Below are 22,012 nucleotides of genomic sequence, written 5' to 3'. Positions count from 1 at the left end.
AATAAATCTAGTATTTTCTTATTCAGAAGTTACTGCAATAAATCGTGTATGTTCTGATTCAGGAGTTAAGGTAATAAGAGAGACTGAGATGTTATTACTCAAGAGTTAAGGTAATAAGAGACTGAGATGTTATTACTCAAGAGTTAAGGTAATAAATCTAGTATTTTCTTATTCAGAAGTTACTGCAATAAATCGTGTATGTTCTTATTCAGGAGTTAAGGTAATAAGTCTTGTTTGCTATTACTCAAGCGTTAAAGTAATAAATCTTGTATGTTATTGCTCAACAGTCTAGGTAATAATGATATTATTATTCAAGAGGTACATGTAAGGTACTAAATCTTGTATGTTATTATTCAAGAGGTACATGTAAGGTACTAAATCTTGTATGTTATTATTCAAGAGTTAAGATAATACATCTTGTATGTTATTACTCAGGAATTAAGGTAATAAATATTGTCCATGAATTAAGACATAAATGATTTTGGTCACTTTTTGTATTTATTTCTCTTGATTTGTTTTCTGCATTATATCTGCAGACTGAGTACTTCCAAGATGACCTGTTCCCTGACACAAAGGTGACCTGGGAACCGGTTATGACCAGTACGGAGTGGTTTTCTGGAGTTAATCGAGAGCAGAGGAAGATCAGTGTTAGACCAGCTGATATGAAACTCTGTAAGTAAACCATGACAACCAGTGGACGGGACGTAGCTCAGTGGTACAGCGCTCGCTTGATGCGTGGTCGGTCTGCGATCGATCCCCGTCGGTGGGTCCATTGGGCTATTTCTTGTTCCAGCCAGTGCACCAAGACTGGTATATCAAAGGCATGTGGTATGTGTTATCCTGTCTGTGGGATGGTGCATATAAAAGATCCCTTAATTGTTGCTAATCGAAAAGAGTAGCCCATGAAGTGATGACAGCGGGATTCCTATCTCAATCTCTATGTGGTCCTTAACCATATGTCTGGACGCCATATAACCCTGTATAACCCTGAAATAAAATGTGTTGAGTGCGTCGTTAAATAAAACATTTCCTTCCTTCCTTCCATGACAACTAGTGTAGTGAATAATTACACCTACCATTATAACTTATTATTAGAAATTAAATCTGTCTGTGGGATGATGCATATAAAAGATCCCTTGTTGCTAATCGAAAAGAATAGCTCATGAAGTGGCGACAGCGGGTTTCCTATCTCAATCTCTGTGTGGTCCTTAACCGTATGTCTGACCTCATATAACCGTAAATAAAATGTGTTGAGTGCATCGTTAAACAAATCATTTCCTTCCAAAACATAATCAATGAGAGTGAGATTTTATCACAAACGAGAGCAACATAAATTACATAGGGACTGTAAGAACAAGGATGATGGAGAAAGGATGATGATGTAGTCACGTGAATCGAAATGGATGCCTGAGACACAGTGGAAGATTTTACTGTCTGTTAAAATATTCAAACCAGAAAAATATATAGGCATGAATATTTATGAAAAGAGAAAATGATCAACATTTTAATTTTTTAAAGACTTCTGCTATAATTTCTACTGTACAAACATTTTAGTTTAATAGCATATACATTTCTAGCTTCAGTTATTTCTCTTTCTTAATATTATAGATAATATTTTTCAGCAGATAAACCCCCAGGATATTTCTGTTGTATAATTGCTGTGGTGTATTTTTAGTGAGTGAAGCACCTGTTGAAGCCCCTAAACCGAAGAAGTTCGAAAGTTACAATCCGGACACCTACAAAACTGACGACCAGAAGAAAGAGGAGGTAACACACTGTACATAGTACACTTTGAACACATGGCAGCCATCTTGAATTGTGTTTAGGGGTGTAATGTAGTCCAGTGGTAAAGCATTCGCTTGATGTGCGGTCGGTCTAGGATCGATCCCTGTCGGTGGGACCCATTGGGCTATTTCTCGTTCCAGCCAGTGCTCCACAACTGGTGTAACAAAGGCCGTGGTATGTACTGTCCTGTCTGTGGGATGGTACATATAAAAGATCCCTTGCTGCTAATTGAAAAGAGTATCCCATGAAGTGGCAACAACAGGTTTCTTCTCTCAATATCTGTGTGGTCCTTAACCATATGTCTGATGCCATATAACCATAAATAAAATGTGTTGAGTGCGACGTTAAATAAAACATTTCCTCCCTTACTTGAATTGTACTTGTTCCAACTTTGATGCACCATACTGACTTTCTAGTTTATGCATCATAAAATAGAGGCCCTGAAAAGTATAGTTCAGTTCTTTCAGAGTAAAAGGAATAACAGGGCTTAAACTTGAGATATAAATTGCCATATACATATAGATAGAGAGCAACAGTAAAGTAATGACAAAATGTATACACCTGGTGTACATTTTCTGCCAATATTTAACATTTGCACTTTTGAAATAACTTTTCAGTCATGTTTATTTGCTGCAGATGTCACTTTAAAAAAATTTGCCATAAGCAGGCTCAAAATTATCGTCGGTGGGCCGACCCATGGCAATTCTTTTAAAACTTGCCATGGGAGACAAATTCTTAAGTTTTAGCCCTGGAATAAGATTGTTATAGTGAAGATATATTAAAAAAGGAATCTCTAATTCATTTAACAACTAACCATTGATTCTTGTCCTGGACAGAAAGCCCTAAAAGTTTTAAATGGCAACCTGCTTAAACTATAAGAGATATTAGGTAGTACTAAACCCAATAACTTCCATTGGGTCAAAGTTTGAGGTGCACCGAACTTCTGATAGAGAAGTTAACACCACAAGTCCTGTGAGTGGTGATAAATGTGAGTGTGTTGGTTGTGAAAAAAAATAGTTTCATCTGGGCAAAAAATGTATGGTATTTTATTTCATCTAGTACCACTGTGTCAAGTAGTCTTGTGCTTGAAACATGTATGGGGTACCTGTGAAAAAAAGTACTCGCAAACCGTGCCTCAGAGGCATCTGCCATGCATGTATTTGTTTGTTTTTCTAGCTTCTGAAGTTCGAGGTTGTTTTGTTTAACGACACCACTAGGGCACATTGATATTTAATTATAGACTATTAGATCTATTTATATGTAATAAAATCAAAGAAGTGCAAATGAGACTACTAAAAAAAATATTATTTTGTGAGACGTAATGTAAATAAAATAAAAGAACTCTTCAACTGCAAACCTGCCAATATTCTTAAAAAACCCCCAGTGAATTTATTAACATTAAAAATAACAACTTTTCCTCCTGAAAACCAATTTAATTTTGCTTGTTTTTCTATTATTAATTTTAAAAAATTGTATCTACATGTATTTATGTTTGTATATACATGTACTATAGAAACATGACTTTTTACTTATGTGTATATTATATATTTATTTGTCATATGTGTACAATCCTCTTATGCTACCAGTTGTTGGCCTTCAGCTTAATAAAGATCTGTTCTGTTCTGTTCTAATGTCAAACGTTTGGTAATTTTCTAGCTCCTGAGTGCCATTGACAAGAAGCTGGACCACAGTGACAAACCTCTACCACAGGACCTCACCGAGGGTGTTGACGATGACGAGTGGGTGAGTGGGTCAACATAATGATGGCTTGTCTTGTCTGTTATATGCCAATCATTTGGTGGTTTTGACTCAGTCTTCAGAGGAAACCTGCTACATTTTTTTATTAGGAGCAAGAGATCTTTTAATAGTTTTATATGCATTTTCCCACACACATGCTAGCACATACCACAGCCTTTGATATACCAGTTGTAGTGCACTGGTTGGAATGGGAAAAACCCAATCAAAGAATGGGTTGACCGAAGATCCTGTGACCAACTTGTTCGTTGGCGTTATCTCTGCAACAAATTTTTAACAAAATATCCCAAATTAATAGAGTTCAATTTCATGATTTGAAAAAGTATATTTATGTCTTTCAAGATTTGTCTCTGAAACTAGATTGACTTGATGTACTAATAATTTTTAACAAAATAAATATACATTTAATGTTACCCAGTTCTTGGAAGAAACTGGATCAAATTCAACTGGCAAAAATTAACTTCTTCTTTTCTTTCTCAGTGAAAGGTTATTTTGCATATACAATGTACTAAATGACAGTAACTATTATTATTAGTAATACATTTTTTTGAAGAGTTATGACAACTGAATCTGATGCATTAATTAGTTACTTTAGGATTATGTTACTTCATTTTTATTGACAAGCATTTAATTTTATTACTGTATTTAAAAACAAAACACAACCACAATAATTTTATATGACTATTTTCTAGTTAAAAAATTAATTAAGTTTTTCTTTCTTTCAAGGATGACTGAACGTAGTGATTGAACGATAACACATGGCTTTGCAGTCTTAACACTGTCAGGATGAACGATTCCAAGTACATGTACCTTCCAGCCAATCAGAAGATGCACATGAACGATTCCAAGTACCTTCCAGCCAATCAGAAGATGGACATGATCTAACGATTTTAATTATTACATATCGACATGGATGCATTTTGTATAATTACGTATTGATATTTCCTCACGTTTTTAGGGGTAAAATAATTCAGACACCTCTGATGGTTAAAATTCCAAACATATACTGCTGACAGTTTCTATCATTCCTTGTTGTCCTATATCAGTGATCGATGTTGATAAAGTCTATACAATGCCATTCATTATCTTCAACATTTATCATATATGTTTATTGGTATGATTCAGTTAAAATACATTTTCCAGAACAAAATATTTTATTACATTTACTGTAAATTTTTAGAATTATATTTTTTTCTAAATGGTGTTTTTGTGAAAATTTGTGTCATTAAATTTGGTAGTTGAAATAATCTATGCATGCAAAATAGAATGTCCTGCATTCAGATGTGATTTTTAAACCAATAACCAACAAAATATGATAGGCATCAAAGACAACAAAGATAAATGTTTTCTTATTAGAATCTACATTAATTTAAGGCTTTTTAAAGATGACTACTTAAATACATATGAATTAAAGGTACAGCTTAAATATGGTAAATAATGAATTATAATTTTGACTTGATTGCTTGAACCGAGTCTCATAACAGACAAACTATAATGGGGGGAATATTCCATAAAGTAAAAAAAAAGAAGAAAAACATTAATAGCATTTCAGCTGGGACCAGTTAATGGCTTTAAATTTGTTTTTGTTTTTTAAACCTGTGTAAAGGTCTGTTTGTTTAAAATTTAAAACTAACTTGATTCAAGTGTAGAACATGTGATTGTGTGTGTACACTGAGAACCATTTTTATTCAATGCATTTTCTTTGTGTTCTGCATATACAGGCATCGAAATAAGTCGAGAAAGGTCGTTCAGGTTACTGGGAGGTTACCACATGTAAAAAAAAAGTCGAGAATGGTGTTTCGTTCTCGACAAAAATTTCAACGTTTCGGTAGTTTCATTTCCAAACGTAAACCAGGCAATGTATTCCGGACTTCCGCGTTTCATTTTCTAGTAAGGAATTGCATCGATGTTCGCGCGCACTTGTGCAATTGCAAGCAATTATAGTCATTCCGCATTTAAGCAGCGCCCACTAGATAAATTTACTTCCGGATTTTGTTTCTCGTACCGATGTTCGTGCGCACCGATACAATTTCAAAACATAAAATAATCATCTGGCATACATGTAAGGGTGTTAAAAAGTAGTAGTAACAGGAATTCAAATCTAACTATCATGTAGTTGTGATAACCTATAGGTTACTAGGCTATATTTTGTGGTAACCTGTAAATGGGTTACCAGACACCATGCTTATTTCGATGCCTGCATACAGTGAAACTTTTTATAGGGGTTAGCCAAGGTATTTACATGTACATGTATGTTATTATGTTATCAATGTCATAGGTTTAACTGTTCTGTTATTTTGTTATCCCTTAGGTAAACTAAGGTAATTATTAAAACTGTCCATGCTTTGAGTTTGATAGTTTCTTCTATATACATGTGTGTGTGTCTTAATGCACTTGATTTTACTTGTCTTTGCTAATTAATGGGTTCAGTCAATTGTAAATATTTATTGTGAATAAGTATTATCTCAAAAACAGGGAAATGTTTAAATTGAGATTATTATAAAAAATGGTGATCAACCTTTCATATGTCCAAATTATCTTCTTCAGAGTTTGTACTTTTTTGTATTTTTTCCCATTTACTTCTATTACAGGTACACTTAGAAGAAAGGTTATTATTATAAAATTAATATATATTCTGTTTTTTGAAACATAAAATGTAATATTTTTAATAAATACTTACATTGATGTTATTGTAATTATGAATATTATCATATTGTGTCAGAACAATGTTTTGGTTTTAAATAGTTGAAATTGATTATAGAACAACTTGCCATTTACATTTGATCAGTATAAAAATTATATTTAGTCTAAATGGATTTAACAATTTTTTTTTAATTTCTACTGTGTAGAATGAATTACTGTTGAATTGTTGCAACATTTGATCCAGGGTGGGTGAAAACAGCAGTTAAGATAAATGTGCTATACAAGTGTAGCATTAACTTATTACTAGATGTTATTATTAGATGTAATATACTCAGGTTCTTCAAGTATGGCCATAATATTACGGTATGACAGGTACATTTTAATTCAGGTCTCTTGTCAATTGTTTTTTAGACAAAGGTCACAATACTTGATGAATGAAAGCCCTGTTTTTTTTTTTTTTAAACATTTACCGGGTATGTGGATGTTGACATGAATACGATAGTTGTGTCATAAATAGACTGATTTTCATTTTCAATTTTTATTTTAATAATGGTCTTTTTCATATCTAAATATAGACATATTTTCAGTTTTACTAACTGCTCATGTTTCATAAAAAAAAATTGTTAACATATATTAATTTTAACAGCAAATGTGGTTGTATTGAAAGTTAGCCTAATTTTTTTCCTGAAAAGGATTAGCAGGTATTTATTTTAATATAAAATATTTTTGAAAATGAAAGCAAGCTTCTGTTTTTCATGAAAAGGAATATTTATTTTTAACATAAATTTAATTTAATTTTCAATTTTTTTTAATGTTAAACTGAATAGACATTTTCATTAAAAAACCATTAGGTGTTAAAACTAATAAACTAACTGTGCTGCTTTCGCCATGCTTTGTTTGTCACTGCTGTTTTTAATTCACCGCTACACACCAGTATTACACATAGTAGGATAATAGTTGTATACTAGTATGACAATCCTTTCTTTGGAAAAGTTTTATAATTATTATTCCAAAATATCTAAGCTCATATTAAAGGCGCAGACCCTAGTTTCAACTTGTATACATAGACACTAAGTTTAGTTAATCTACAAACCTTTAATACATTTGGATAACGTTACAACAGAGTGAAATAAGTCTGACGTTGAAACAGTGAAATACCATTAAAAATAGACTAAAACTCGACTCCATAACCATTAATTCTCACACACATGCATTTTTAAAAATATGAAAAAAATGCATTTTGTGATATTAAAAACACCACGGTGACCAGAAACACTTTCAGATGTTTGGAAATTGATAATCTAAACAATAAAATCTAAGTGAAGTATGTTTTCAGTTATCAAAAACGGCTCTAATAGTGCAAAATATGCCGTAGTGTTTAAAAACTGGGGTCTGTCACTTTAAAGTCACTTATCTCATTTGGAATGTAAAACTTTTTCATCACAAGAAACCATCAGTTAAATTTGCCAAATTTGCATTTCTTAACATGATTTTACTGAGCCATATTCTTAACAAGCACCATTGATTAGGATATTAAACTTGCTATCATTTCATATCATTTTTACTTGTTGTGTAAACTTGATATAAAATGGTAATGTGTATATTCTATAAATCTGTCGGTTTCTTAAGCATGTTTACTGGATCCATATTTTCGAATTTTATCTTAGCGCTGCAAAATCGTAAAAACCATCGATGGCTATGGCGTTACTATAGCACACATCATAGTGATGTCATAGCCTGCGATGGTTTTTACGATTTTGCAGCGCCAAGATTGCTTAGAAAATATGCGCCCTGAATTATAAGACATCGAAATTGAGGATTTTGTTGAATCAAGTTATTTATGTGCAATAGTATACTCCTAGAAATTAATTAGGCATCACCTAGTTTTGACCATGTGGCTTACACCTCGCAAATCATTCAGAACATTTCGAGGATACAAAAGACTGAAGTTAATGTTCTGTGTATGGGCCTACAGAGGATATTGGAAGAGTGACAGCAATTAACACTATTGCTATATGAATATTTAATATATTCCAGAGAAAAAAGACAAAAATTGTAAATATACATGAAAATATATAATTAACCACAGGTGTAGGAAGGTGCCAAAACATTGTGTGTGTGTGGGGGGGGGGGGGGGAGGCACACACACATATATATATAAATACATGTATAAATATATAAAAACCATCGCTGCTGCTACAAAGTGGAAGGGCACATGACCCCCTTACCCCCTGCCTCCCCAATGTTAACTATGGAGCTGAAATCACACTGATGTTCTTCTCACAAGTAATTTATTCATGCTATCTCTATAAATACCCAGTAGATACAGTAAAAACTGTCAATATCAGGTTTAAATCACATTTGCACAGACAATAATTACTTCTAGACGCCTTTCCTGTCCCCTGTCAGGCCCCCGATAATATCGGAGGTCGAAACCCTAATGGTATATGAGCAGTTAAACTAGTTACCTTTTTGTTGCATTACAATTCAGGTGGTGCTAAATTAATTTTCAGGTGTATATAAGTATTAATTTTTAGCTATTCTCGTGTATTCTTTTTGATGAAATATAGTTATTAGATATATCTTTATCATAATCAATTAAACTTTACATTATAAAGTATTTCTCTTAGAATAAGATCAAGAAAATCTTTACCAGTAACCTTTTTTTCTTGACTTGTGCCTTTTTGGGTTCATCAACATATGCCATGTTAAATATTTTTGAACATGTCTCGTTGAATACCATTGACATATGCATTACTAAACATCATTTATTGATTAAACCAGTTATTTAATAGAAAATAAAAGTTTACAAAATTATTAATATGTTCAGATGTTATTTTGTTTTTTTCTCTATACAGAAATTAAAATGACTGTACACAGGCTGGGTCTAATGTGTCTCTGTCGAGGGTTTCAAAAACAGGTAGGAATGTTTATCAAATGACAAATGTGCAACTCTTGTTTGGATTGGGTTGGAAATAATTTAAAGTACATGTTCACAGCAAGATGTCTTAGTGCATAGTCGTCTTGGGCACAAGTTCTGGCATGGACCATTTCTTTTTTCCCCAAGACACGGGGGGAAAGGAAAAGAAAAACTGTCACGTGCAAGAGAGTACAGGGAGCCTGATCCAAAGGCAACACATACATTTGTAATTGTGACGCATAGTCCACCACCCTAAATGCTACAACATACATGTAAGCTACCCTTTCAAATTAGAACTAAAGGAACGTTTAAACTGGCTATTTGGTGTTTAATATGTGTTTATAAAAATAATTATTTTGATTTTAGTCTAGAAAGAAGAATCCCATTGCTGCCACACTGGCTAATCTTACTGAAAAGCAGCAGGGGATCTGTCTGCATTTCCCCATAGATACAAATGTAGGTTAGTACAGTTTTAATGCATTTCCCCCATAGATACAAATGTAGGTTAGTACAGTTTTAATGCATTTCCCCCATAGATACAAATGTAGGTTAGTACAGTTTTAATGCATTTCCCCCATAGATACAAATGCAGGTTAGTACAGTTTTAATGCATTTCCCCCATAGATACAAATGTAGGTTAAAACACGGTTTTGATGCATTTTTCCCCCCATAGATACAAATGTATGTTAGTAAACAGTTTTAATGCATTTCCCCCCTAGATACAAATGTAGATTAGTAGTTTTAATGCATTTCCCCCATAGATACAAATGTAGGTTAGTACACAGTTTTAATGCGTTTCCCCCATAGATACAAATGTAGGTTAGTACAGTTTTAATGCATTTCCCCCCTAGATACAAATGTAGATTAGTACACCGTTTTAATGCATATATCCCCCATAGATACAAATGTAGGTTAAAACACGGTTTTGATGCATTTTCCCCCCCATAGATACAAATGTATGTTGGTAAACAGTTTTAATGCATTTCCCCCCTAGATACAAATGTAGATTAGTAGTTTTAATGCATTTCCCCCATAGATACAAATGTAGGTTAGTACACAGTTTTAATGCATTTCCCCCATAGATACAAATGTAGGTTAGTACAGTTTTAATGCATTTCCCCCCTAGATACAAATGTAGATTAGTAGTTTTAATGCATTTCCCCCCTAGATACAAATGTAGGTTAGTACACCGTTTTAATGCATTTCCCCCATAGATACAAATGTAGGTTAATACATTTTAATGTGTTTTCGTCATAGATAGAAATGTAGGTTAATACATTTTATTGCATTTTCCCCCTTAGATACAAATGTAGGTTAGTACAGTTTTAATGCATTTCCCCCACAGATACAAATGTAGGTTAATACATTTTAATGTGTTTTCCCCATAGATACAAATGTAGGTTAGTATGGAGTTTTAATGCATTTCCCCCATAGATACAAATGTAGGTTAATACATTTTAATACATTTCCCCCATAGATACAAATGTAGGTTAATACATTTTAATGTGTTTTCGCCATAGATACAAATGTAGGTTAATACACAGTTTTAATGCATTCCCCCATAGATACAAATGTAGGTTAATACATTTTAATGCATTTCCCCCATAGATACAAATGTAGGTTAGTACACCGTTTTAATGCATTCCCCCCATAGATACAAATGTAGGTTAGTACACCGTTTTCGTTAGATAGAAATGTAGGCATTTTATTGCCCCCATAGATACAAATGTAGGTTAGTACAGTTTTAATGCATTTCCCCCACAGATACAAATGTAGGTTAATACATTTTAATACATTTCCCCCATAGATACAAATGTAGGTTAATACATTTTAATGTGTTTTCGCCATAGATACAAATGTAGGTTAATACACAGTTTTAATGCATTCCCCCATAGATACAAATGTAGGTTAATACATTTTAATGCATTTCCCCCATAGATACAAATGTAGGTTAGTACACCGTTTTAATGCATTCCCCCCATAGATACAAATGTAGGTTAGTACACCGTTTTAATGCATTTCCCCCATAGATACAAATGTAAGTTAATACATTTTAATGCATTTCCCCCATAGATACAAATGTAGGTTAATACATTTTAATGCATTTTCCCCATAGATACAAATGTTGGTTAGTGGATTTAAGTTGCACACACTCCAATGAAAAACATATTGGATCTACACCTGTAGAATCACAAATACAAAACAAACAAACAATATTCAATAAATATTTTATTAACAAAAGTGAATTAAAAAGAAAAAAGAAAGAAAGAAGATTATATTTATAATTTGTTTTGAAATTGTTTTACATATACTCGGTATGTAAAAACACGATTCCAGCAAGAATTAAACAAATGCATTTAAAAAAACCCAACTACAATTATATTAATCTACAGGTAGTTTAGACAAAGTCTACCGCATCTAGTTTGTCCATAGTATGGATGGAAGTTTTTTTTTTTTTTAATTGGTACATTTACAAGGCCCCATACTTATAAAACTTTAGTCTTCTGGACGCCGTCTTGCCATTACAAATACCATATAATAAAAAACTTAAAGATTTTGTTAGTCTTGAGTCTCGACTTATTTAAGTTTTAAAAACACAACCATATCAGTTCCTGGGCTTGTGCTTATAAAGTCAAATATAATTTGTATACATTAAATAAGTTAGTCTCACAGTGTTATTAAAGATCGTGTCTAGACTTTCACAAGTTTTACAAGAATGGGGCGTGGTTTGGACTAGTCCTGTAACATATCTCAAGTCTAATAAACATGACCAAACATCTGACACCCATCTTTTAGATAACATCCGACTTTAAAAGAAACTGCTTAGTGGTGCCCCCTTCAAGCGGTGCCCAGGGCATGTACCATACCTGCCATACCCTAGATAAGCCACTGCTAGTGAAAAAAAACCTAATAATGTCTGTATCTCAACATAATATTAGAAAATGCACAAAGAGGAATGTCTGTTCAAGAACACATTGGCAGTGGCTATTAGGTTTCGAACATGATCACTATAATATCTTATCTAATTTTTTAGAGAAAAAACCTGCCAGATAATTTTATTTTTATACAACAAGCCCTGTCACATTTATCACCAATGGCAGAACTGGTTGTATGTTAACTGCTCTATCAAAAGTTAGGTGCACTTTGAATTTTGACCTGGCCAGATGTTATTTGGTACATTGTTACCTTAAAGGACACTGGTCACCAAAAGACATATAGTGCATAACAGATTCATTATGCCATAGTTGATCAGCACAAGACAGAAGGGGTCTAACAATTTGCTGTATGGTACATATATCTTTTATATGAAACACTGGCTGAAATGGGAAATAACCCCAGTACTAAAAGAAATCCAACTGAAATTATGTTTTAAAAACAAATTTCAGTCATTTGCCAATGACTACTAAAATACATGTATCAGTGAAAAATTATCAATATTTTTATTTTTAGCCAAAAAATTAAAATAAAGACTATCATTATTTATTCTATCATATATGTTTACATCCAGCTACATGGTGATGGTACATTCAAAATAAATACATGTATGTGATACATATTGTACTACTACAATAACGTGTACATATTAGTGACACACATTCATGCTAACAGACTTCACACAAAAGAAAGATGTAAATTTTAACAAGCATATAACGAGAACTAATGTGCACCATTTTCAATGTGATAAGTGCAACATGTAACATCAAGTATCCATCATCTAGGTACCACTGGCAAATGGTAATTACTGTTACAACCACATCATCACATACAAGGGTGGACTGTTATGAACAACTGATAATTGACATCATAATCAACCTGTTGAGTAATAAAAGACTCCATCATATGAGGTCATGTGGGATAGGAAAAGTACACCCGAGATGGTGAAAATTTCAACCTGGGATGAGGCTTGCAGAGTCCCATGGTCAAAATTTCACCACCAAGGATGTATTTTTTTTAATCCCACATGACCACATATGATGGAGTCTTTTTCTCTCATTCATTTGGTAAATAAACCATTATTTTACACGAACAGACAAACTGAACAAGTAACTTTTTTATTTGACCATTTTATCATAAATAAACTACACTATCATATTTTCTGTGTTTGTTTCATATGTTAAATAAAATTTAACACTATAAATTAGCAAGACAGCTTTTATAATGAAGGTTTTAATAACAAAATATTAATTTAAAATGGTGTCTAATGACCTCACGTCACCATCTCACTTTAATATGACATCATATATTACTAATGATGTCATGTTAAATGCAAGTGCATGATATCCCATGCAATGTCTTACATAGCTTTCTTTTATGGGATAGCTCTGTCCAATATACCTGAGGATGAGAGAAAATTCAATTCTCCCTGATGTACGCCATTCCCAGCCATAGCTAGCATTAAATATTTATCAGGGCGACACAGGTGGGTAAGTGTGAGCAGATACCAATAACATACATGTGATGGTTTTGATGTAGGTAATATCCAGCATACATAGTGTCACTTCACTAGCCATTAATGGACCTATACCAATTTCAAAATTCGTTGTACAACAGGCCATAGGATTTTAAATTTAATAGGAAACACTTTCGGTTCTGTGCCATGTGATCATGGGAACCCATCAGAAACTGTTTTTAAAAATGTATTATACATGTATATACATTACTTTTGTTAAATAGTCGTACTCGATATCATAATCATGGGAAATGAAATATAGGTTCCGTCATTTTACCGACACAGTACTGGAAACTACCCGGTACCATTTCCGTGAAATCAAAGGGCCTGTACAATCAAACTGCTATGTGTAAATCATCATCCACAACAGCTGAAGATAAGAACATCGAGAGTGGTTGCATTCTACATTCAGGTTGTTAATATTTTTACTGCTACCATCATCCATACATACCCAAGAAAGAAAAAGTCCTTTCTTCAAATGCTGGATACAAGTTAAGAGTTCAGAATTAATTTTCACTGTGGCAACAAAACAATTAACACATGACATTAATAAACTATTAAATAACTTTGACCGTCCTATGACAACGGCTATTTGACTAGTAATTTTGGCTACAATGAGCATACATGCAATATCAACTTCCTCTTAGTATAACAAATATTTGAATGACCAGTAGCACAATTTCAACACAGTATTAAAAAGTACTGGTAAAACATGTTGTGCGTGTCCAAATCAACTGTCAACACTGTAGCTGCTACATTAATGCCACTGTTTTAATAAAAAACAACTTACAGCAAATGAAGTTAAAATGTTTACTAACATTTTTGTAACATGACCATAATATATTCTGTAATCTCCTCCCACTCGCCAAATTCGCCAATTGCGAATTTTAAACACAACTGGCAAATTTTATTTGAATTTAGCGAAAGAACTTCATGTAATGATTGATATTTTCTTGAAAATAATGGTGGGTTTCTGCAATTTTTAGAGTTTAACGGATACATTTGGCGAAATTTTCTACACCCCCAGAGCTAGCCATGCCACTCCAATGCCCAAATTAAAACAAATACCTTGAAACTGTGATACCACTGATAATACCCAATAACTGAATCCCATTTGAAACTGTGATACCACTGAATATACCCAATAACTGAATCCCATTTGAAACTGTGATACCACTGAATATACCCAACAACTGAATCCCATTTGAAACTGTGATACCACTGAATATACCCAATAACTGAATCCCATTTGAAACTGTGATACCACTGAATATACCCAATAACTGAATCCCATTTGAAACTGTGATACCACTGAATATACCCAATAACTGAATCCCATTTGAAACTGTGATACCACTGAATATACCCAATAACTGAATCCCATTTGAAACTGTGATACCACTGAATATACCCAATAACTGAATCCCATTTGAAACTGTGATACCACTGAATATACCCAATAACTGAATCCCATTTGAAACTGTAATACCACTGAATATACCCAATAACTGAATCCCATTTGAAACTTTTGGCGATACCTTTAAATATGTCCAATAACTGTATCACATTTGAAACTGTAATTGTGAATATACCTTTGAATATGTCCCATTTGAAACTTTTGGCCCTGCCACTCCAATGCCAAAATTAACAACAACTGTTTGTGATACCTTGAATATGTGATACCAGCCCTGAATATGCCCAATAACTGAATCCCATTTGAAACTGTGATACCACTGAATATACCCAATAACTGAATCCCATTTGAAACTGTGATACCACTGAATATACCCAATAACTGAATCCCATTTGAAACTGTAATACCACTGAATATACCCAATAACTGAATCCCATTTGAAACTGTAATACCACTGAATATACCCAATAACTGAATCCCATTTGAAACTTTTGGCGATACCTTTAAATATGTCCAATAACTGTATCACACTTACAACTGTTTGTGACACCTTTGAATATGTCCCAGGGTTAGCCCTGCCACTCCAATGCCCAAATTAAAACAAATACCTTGAAACTGTGATACCACTGAATATACCCAATAACTGAATCCCATTTGAAACTGTGATACCACTGAATATACCCAATAACTGAATCCCATTTGAAACTGTTGGTGATACCTTTAAATATGTCCAATAACTGTATCACACTTACAACTGTTTGTGACACCTTTGAATATGTCCCAGGGTTAGCTCTGGGCAAATACAAAAGTTCGCCAAATTATCTATTAAACTTCAAAACCCACTTTATTTTCCAACAAAATATCAATAATTACATTAAATTTGTTTGTCAAAATGAAATAAAATTTGCAAATTGTTTTTAAAATTCACAATTGACGTGTGGTCCTGTGTCCAATAACTGAATCACAATTAAAACTGTTTGTGATACCTCTGAATATGCCCAATACATGTAAGAGTATCCCAACAATTATTGTAACAACAGGCCTCTAAAAATGGCAAGAATGATAGTTCCATTTGCCCAGCACTTACACAATGCTAGTTTTGTGTCAACTAATTTCCATTCATGCATTTAATTTAAAACATCATTTACATGATCACAATGGATTATGCAAAATCAAAATGGGTTACCACAACTTGTTTTTGCGTAACCCATGAATGGTTTTCACCAGTTTTCAATTCTTAGAGGCCTGTATATCCTGTAGCAATATGGAAGATATATCTGAGAGAGACGTTTCATTGGTTAAAATGGCTGCAGCAGGAATTAGCCAAAGTCATGTCTTCAACCACTGAGATTCCAGTGTGTTTCTCCTGCCACAAAATCGTAAAAAGTTCAAATTTATTATTTCCTAGAATCGTTATCATTGTGTCAACAGCACCCTACTCTGTCTCTTGGTATAAGTCTCAATTCCGTGCCATGCTTTAGAAACACATTGCCTGTAAAATAAAATACAAAGTATAAATTTACATACAAAATAACAAATTAGTTAAAATATACTCTGCAAAAGAAGAAACGCAAAACCACATTGTCGTAACATTTGGAGAATTGATTTAATTATTGAATGGTGAGTCCGATAATTACCAAATGTTGCAGGATTGTTCACAATTCACTCTAGTCCATTGTGAGTAAGTGATAGGACACACCACCAAGGTCAAGGTCATCTGGAGTCAATACTGGGTGTGGCCTCCGCGTGTGTTGACAACTGCCTGGCACCGCCTGCCCATTGAAGCAACCAGAGTACGGATGACGTCCCCGGGGGATGGTGGCCCACTCGGCCTGCAAGGCTGCTGCCAGCTCGGGCAGGGTCTGGGGCTGTGGTTGTCGCTGTCGGAGGCGTCGGTCCAACTCGTCCCATAGATGCTCAATTGGGTTCAAATCCGGTGATATCGATGGCCAAGGAAGGACATTAATGTTGTTGTTCTGTAGGAAAGCCGCTGTGAGACGTGCTGTGTGAGGCCTGGCGTTGTCATGTTGGAACACTGCGTTGGCGTTGGCCATAACTGGAACGATGTGTGGCCGGAGGATCTGGTCAATGTAGCCCTGTGCATTCAGGTTGCCCTGCACGTGGACCAGGTCAGTTCTGCCAGTGTGTGAGATGGCTGCCCACACCATGACACTACCCCCGCCGAATCTGTCCACTTCCTGCACGCAGTTTGCCGCATAACGTTCACCACGACGCCTATACACGCGACATCTTCCATCATGACGTCGGAGCAGAAATCGGGACTCGTCACTGAACCACACCTGTCTCCATCGCAGTTGAGGCCATTGTCGATGAATCTGGCACCACTGCAGTCGGAGTCGACGGTGTTGTGGTGTTAAGATGACACCTCGAACTGGACGTCTGGCACGAATTCCTACCTCACGTAGGCGGTTCCGTACGGTCTGGTCGGATATCCTGCGCAAACCTGGTATTGCTGCGGCTGTGGAGGTGGCAGTAGTCAATCGTTCCTGAAGGTGGCGTACCCGGATGTAGCGGTCCTGCCCGGGGGTAGTGACCCGTGGTCGACCGGATCTAGGGAGGTCACGTGTTGATCCATGTTGCTGGTAACGGTCCCACAGTCTGGAGATGGTGCTTGGGGACACATGGAATGCCCTGGCAACGGCCGTTCTGGATTCGCCTGCGTCTAGTCGGCCGATGGCATTGTTTCTCTGCGGTTCACCGAGACGTGGCATGTCCTGGATTGTCAACTGTCGGCCAGATACAGAGGCCAGGCAAGCGAACACCCTGCACTTTTATACTGTCGGTGTTCATGTTGCATGTGCAGACAACGCACGTGCAGTGGTGACATGGTTTGCACGTGGCTGCGTTTTTGCGAATATTCACATTTTGGAACTTTATTGTACAGTAGCTGCGTTTTATCGAATGTAACCGTGGGAATGTGGGACATGCAATGACCTCCTTATATTCACAAAGCATGAACCGGTAGGAAACATAAAATCGGAGTTATAACCCATTTGTACCCTTTTGCGTTTCTTTTTTTGAAGAGTATAGTTTTTTGTATCATTCGTGAATAATGTTAGAAAATAAAGAGTGTATAAATTTCGATTCTTCAGTATGATTCTGATATAACTTCGAAGTCATAAGAAAATGATGACAAGATGTACAAGGAAAGGAAAGGAAATGTTTTATTTAACAACGCACTCAACACATTTTATTTGCGGTTATATGGAGTCTGACAAGATGTACAAAGTTAAACTTTGTTTTGTTTAACAACACCACTAGAGCACATTGATTAATTAATCATCGGCTATTGAATGTCAAACATTTGGTAATTCTGACATGTAGTCATCAGAGGAAACCCGCCACACTTTTTTCTAATTCTGCAGCAAGGTATATTTTATATGCACTATTCCAGTTGTGGTTAACTGGTTGGAACGGGAAAAGACAAGATGTACAATAACTGACTTTTATAACGTACAGGTAATGACATCTTAACAGACTTGCCAAACAAAGCATCACTATAGATGTCTGGAAGGTATGTGTAATAACATTTCTAAAAGTAAAGGTGTAATAATGGATATCTGAAAATGATATGTAATGGATTAATAATAGACTGGCATAAAGTAATGGAATAAAAAAGTAAAGTACGCAGTCATCTACATTTATATTTTACATTATTGATAAGTAACTCAGAACATTAATCCATCTATAGATTAGTTTTAGTACCTGTTAAATGTCAGTTTTATCCAATGGGTAAGCAAAATCATAATATATTCATTCAATGTTAAGCCAGCAATAATACAATTATACCAACCTGCATTCTGAGCTGGGTTAATTCCAATACCATCGTTTGTGATAATGGCACTAGTAGCAGCAGGGACTTTGAACTGAAATAATGGACATACATGTAATAATAAACAAAATAAAATCTAAGAATTTATCCTAAATCCAGCTTTTTAACTAAACATACTTAAACATGTTAAAGTGATCTATCAAGTCACTGCATGAACATTATTATTTTTTCAATTTATATATGACGACTAAAAAATTTTTTATTACATAAATATTAGTGAAACCTCTCAAAACCGGACCATCAGTAAACCGGAATTTCCTCAAAGCCGGACATTTTTCACAGTCCTTTCTTAAAAATCAGAAAAGAACTTAACCTCTCTAAACCGGATCCCTCTTACAACTGGACATTTTATGTGGTTCCTGGGATGTCCGGTTTAGAAGGGTTTCACTGTATATATTATTAATCATTTACAAATTGGCATGGCTTGGATAATCATCTGATAATTATCTTATACCTCTTCAGCTGCAAATTTTAAAACTGCTGTGAAAGGTGTGGCTTCTGGAACACTCAACCTGAAAAACAAACGGGTAATATTAAAAACACTACATAAAATGTACCAGTATATTACCTATGTAACAAAGTTCTGAACAGCATTATATAACACTTAAAAAACATTAATTACTAAAATCTTTTTTCTTTTTTTTCCAATGTTAACGTAATGTATACAGTTATGGCTAGACGTATACACACACAATAACGATTATAAATCGATTTGAAATGATACAGTATCTGTGCTTTCCCATATCGCAAAACAGTACGTTAAAATTCTTAACACCCATTGCATGCCTTGTTTGTGAATTGGGAAGGGTGTGTGTGTGTCTTCAAGCATTAAGTAATATTTTAGATGTGTATGGTCTGGTGTTATGTAGCATTACAAAGGGGAGGGAGGGTGTCTAATCTTGATAAAAATAGCAATATGTAATATTTGAAATTGAATGACCCCCTATCTCACATTACGCTTACAGATTGTGATTGAAGATACATTGTGTATAAGGTTATGACATGAACCAATTGTCCAGTTGTTCGTGCCATATGACAAATAAGCTTTTGACATTATTAAACATAAGTGACAATAGTATAACATGACTATTACCCTGCAGAGGCCTAGCTTGGGATTTTCAGGTGGTACGCAGACTTTTTCGGCAATGGAATAAAACGCTATTGGCTGTGCATTTACATCATATATTTTAATATAAAAATATTTGTAATCTCAGGTGGTACCCCAAGACACCCCAAAACACCACCAAGATACCCCAAGACTGTAAATATTTTAAAAAATATTACTGGAAAATGATGTAAAAGAAATAATTTTAAGCCTTAATGACAGCCGATTGTGTGTGTGTCTATATATATATATATATATATATATATATATATATATATATATATATATATATATATATATATATAAACCAACATCAAGAAAATGTGTACCTCTTTAAAAAAAAAAAAAAAACAACATTTTAAAGCCTGGGGGGTATATGGGGTATCGTGTATGTTTTTAGGGTATCGTATGTTTCTTGGGGTAAATAGGCAGTGTCTTGGGGTTATCTTGCAGTGTCTTGGGGTAAATAGTCGATTATCTCCCTTAGCAATCAGCTATCATTAAGGCTTAAAATTAATTCTTTTACTTCATTTTCCACTAAATATTTTACACAATAGTACATTTTAATTCATTTTTAAAATATTTATGGAGTCTTGGGGTATCTTGGTAATGTCTTGGTGGTGTTTTGGGGTATCTTGGGGTGTCTTGGGGTAAATAGTCAGACCCTGCAGCTGTGTACCTGCTTATATGGAAGCTAGGCCCCTGCCCTGACAAAGGTAAAAGAGCAGAAACAGGCCTTTACTTAAACATGCACTCGGATTTCACACAAAAGATAGTTTCTGATACGGTACATGGGAAAAATATCCGCCTGGTCCCCCCCCCCCCCCCACCTCCCCTAACCCGAAATCCCAAACCCTAACTAAAAATAATAAAAGGGGGACTGGGGAAAAACCCAAACCATTTCTGTACAATTATGGATTCCCATGAATGGCATGATGATGATCACAAGGCTGCGAAGGCACGGAACAGAAAAGGTTTCCCATGTTGGCATGACATTTGAAATCCTACGGCCTGTTCAATCAGGAATCTATTCAAGGCAACACTCTATTTTTTTCGCAACTCTCTGAGACAATTATAATACACTCAAATACTTATATATTAAATGTGATACTGCTACTTTAACAAACATTACTGGCTGTAAACTTTTAACAGCTGTTTATAAACATACCGCCTCGGGCTCAAACCACTACTCACACTTTGTATGGCAGTTTTGGATCAGACGTCAACGTTATCTTGAAAGTTACCTTCGACCTAAAAAAAAAAAGGGAGAAATATATATCATTACATGAAGCTATCAAACGTACTCGCACTACAAATCGTAATAATAAACAACGACAAACTTACATCTTGTCACGCCGGTGTGTTGACACGCAATACCGGATGTAGGAAGTAAACACGAAGTAGACTGGTCACATGCCTGCCGCTCAGTTAGCGGATACAGTTCCGAGCTATAAGTTTTTCAATTTTTTATTTTAAATTACGGGACAAACATTTACCTAGCAATTATACATTTTGTTTAAAAACAGAATCAGACTGTCCTGAGTTTGCTGCTGCCGTAACAGGTCTCCGACTAATAGAACCTTTTTAATGTCTAAAATTACATAGAAAATACTACACGAGTGACCGTTAGATATATTATTCATATACGAGTTGCTGCAACACGTATTTAACGAGCAAAAGCGAAGTGGATACGTGAACATTACAACGAGTTATAATATAACTCATATCTAATGGACACAAATATAGTATTATGTTTCTTAAATTTTCTCAATATTCAGGTTTAAAACAAACGTAAACGTCTTTTCCAACTAAAACTTATTTATAGCACTTGCAGTTAGCCTAACACGTGAACTTCTCAAAGCAATCAGTCTCAGGTTAACTTGTACGTCACAGAGCTATCAATTTCGACCCTGCGCATTTTATTGCATGGTATATGGCTGTGGCGACCGGGTCATCACCCTGGAGCAGCCAAGCATGTGTTATTACAGTGTGAGATCATAAATGACGCATAATTATAACAACCAAACACCCCGGGCGACCAGAAACACCATTTAGATATAGAGACTCTGATAGGCCTATTCTAAACA

General features: G+C 34.7%; 2 protein-coding genes across 2 annotated transcripts in view; one reads left to right on the top strand and one right to left on the bottom strand.

The window, feature by feature from the left end:
- Nucleotides 1–7,300, top strand: part of LOC121375240 (coronin-7-like) — a 32,880-nt gene extending 25,580 nt beyond the window's left edge. Inside the window, 4 exon segments of the mRNA XM_041502567.1 lie at nt 537–672; nt 1,676–1,767; nt 3,442–3,528; nt 4,267–7,300. Of these exon segments, the coding sequence (XP_041358501.1) occupies nt 537–672; nt 1,676–1,767; nt 3,442–3,528; nt 4,267–4,275 (324 nt within the window). The 3' untranslated portion in view covers nt 4,276–7,300.
- Nucleotides 7,301–15,256: 7,956 nt separating this feature from the next.
- LOC121375305 (ubiquitin-fold modifier 1) lies at nt 15,257–21,306 on the bottom strand. The gene is made up of 5 exons (XM_041502688.1): nt 21,270–21,306; nt 21,120–21,176; nt 19,275–19,332; nt 18,782–18,854; nt 15,257–16,459 (listed from the first exon to the last, which is right to left on the bottom strand). Coding segments are annotated over exons 1-5 (258 nt in total). The 5' UTR covers nt 21,272–21,306; the 3' UTR covers nt 15,257–16,391.
- Between the last annotated feature and the right edge of the window lie 706 nt (nt 21,307–22,012).

The sequence above is a fragment of the Gigantopelta aegis genome, chromosome 6, assembly GCF_016097555.1.
Source record: "Gigantopelta aegis isolate Gae_Host chromosome 6, Gae_host_genome, whole genome shotgun sequence".
NCBI lineage: Eukaryota > Metazoa > Mollusca > Gastropoda > Neomphalida > Peltospiridae > Gigantopelta > Gigantopelta aegis.
The sequence above is the reverse complement of the archived record's forward strand: the minus strand, read 5'-3'. Positions and strand labels throughout refer to the sequence as shown.

What these genes read in the sequence shown, in the direction of transcription:
- LOC121375305 (XM_041502688.1), bottom strand. An exon ending in CCAAAACTGCCATACAAAGT is followed by an intron (nt 19,333 to 21,119) that starts GTGAGTAGTGGT and finishes TTTGTTTTTCAG; the next exon opens with GTTGAGTGTTCCAGAAGCCA. An exon ending in TAACCCAGCTCAGAATGCAG is followed by an intron (nt 16,460 to 18,781) that starts GTTGGTATAATT and finishes TTTATTTTACAG; the next exon opens with GCAATGTGTTTCTAAAGCAT.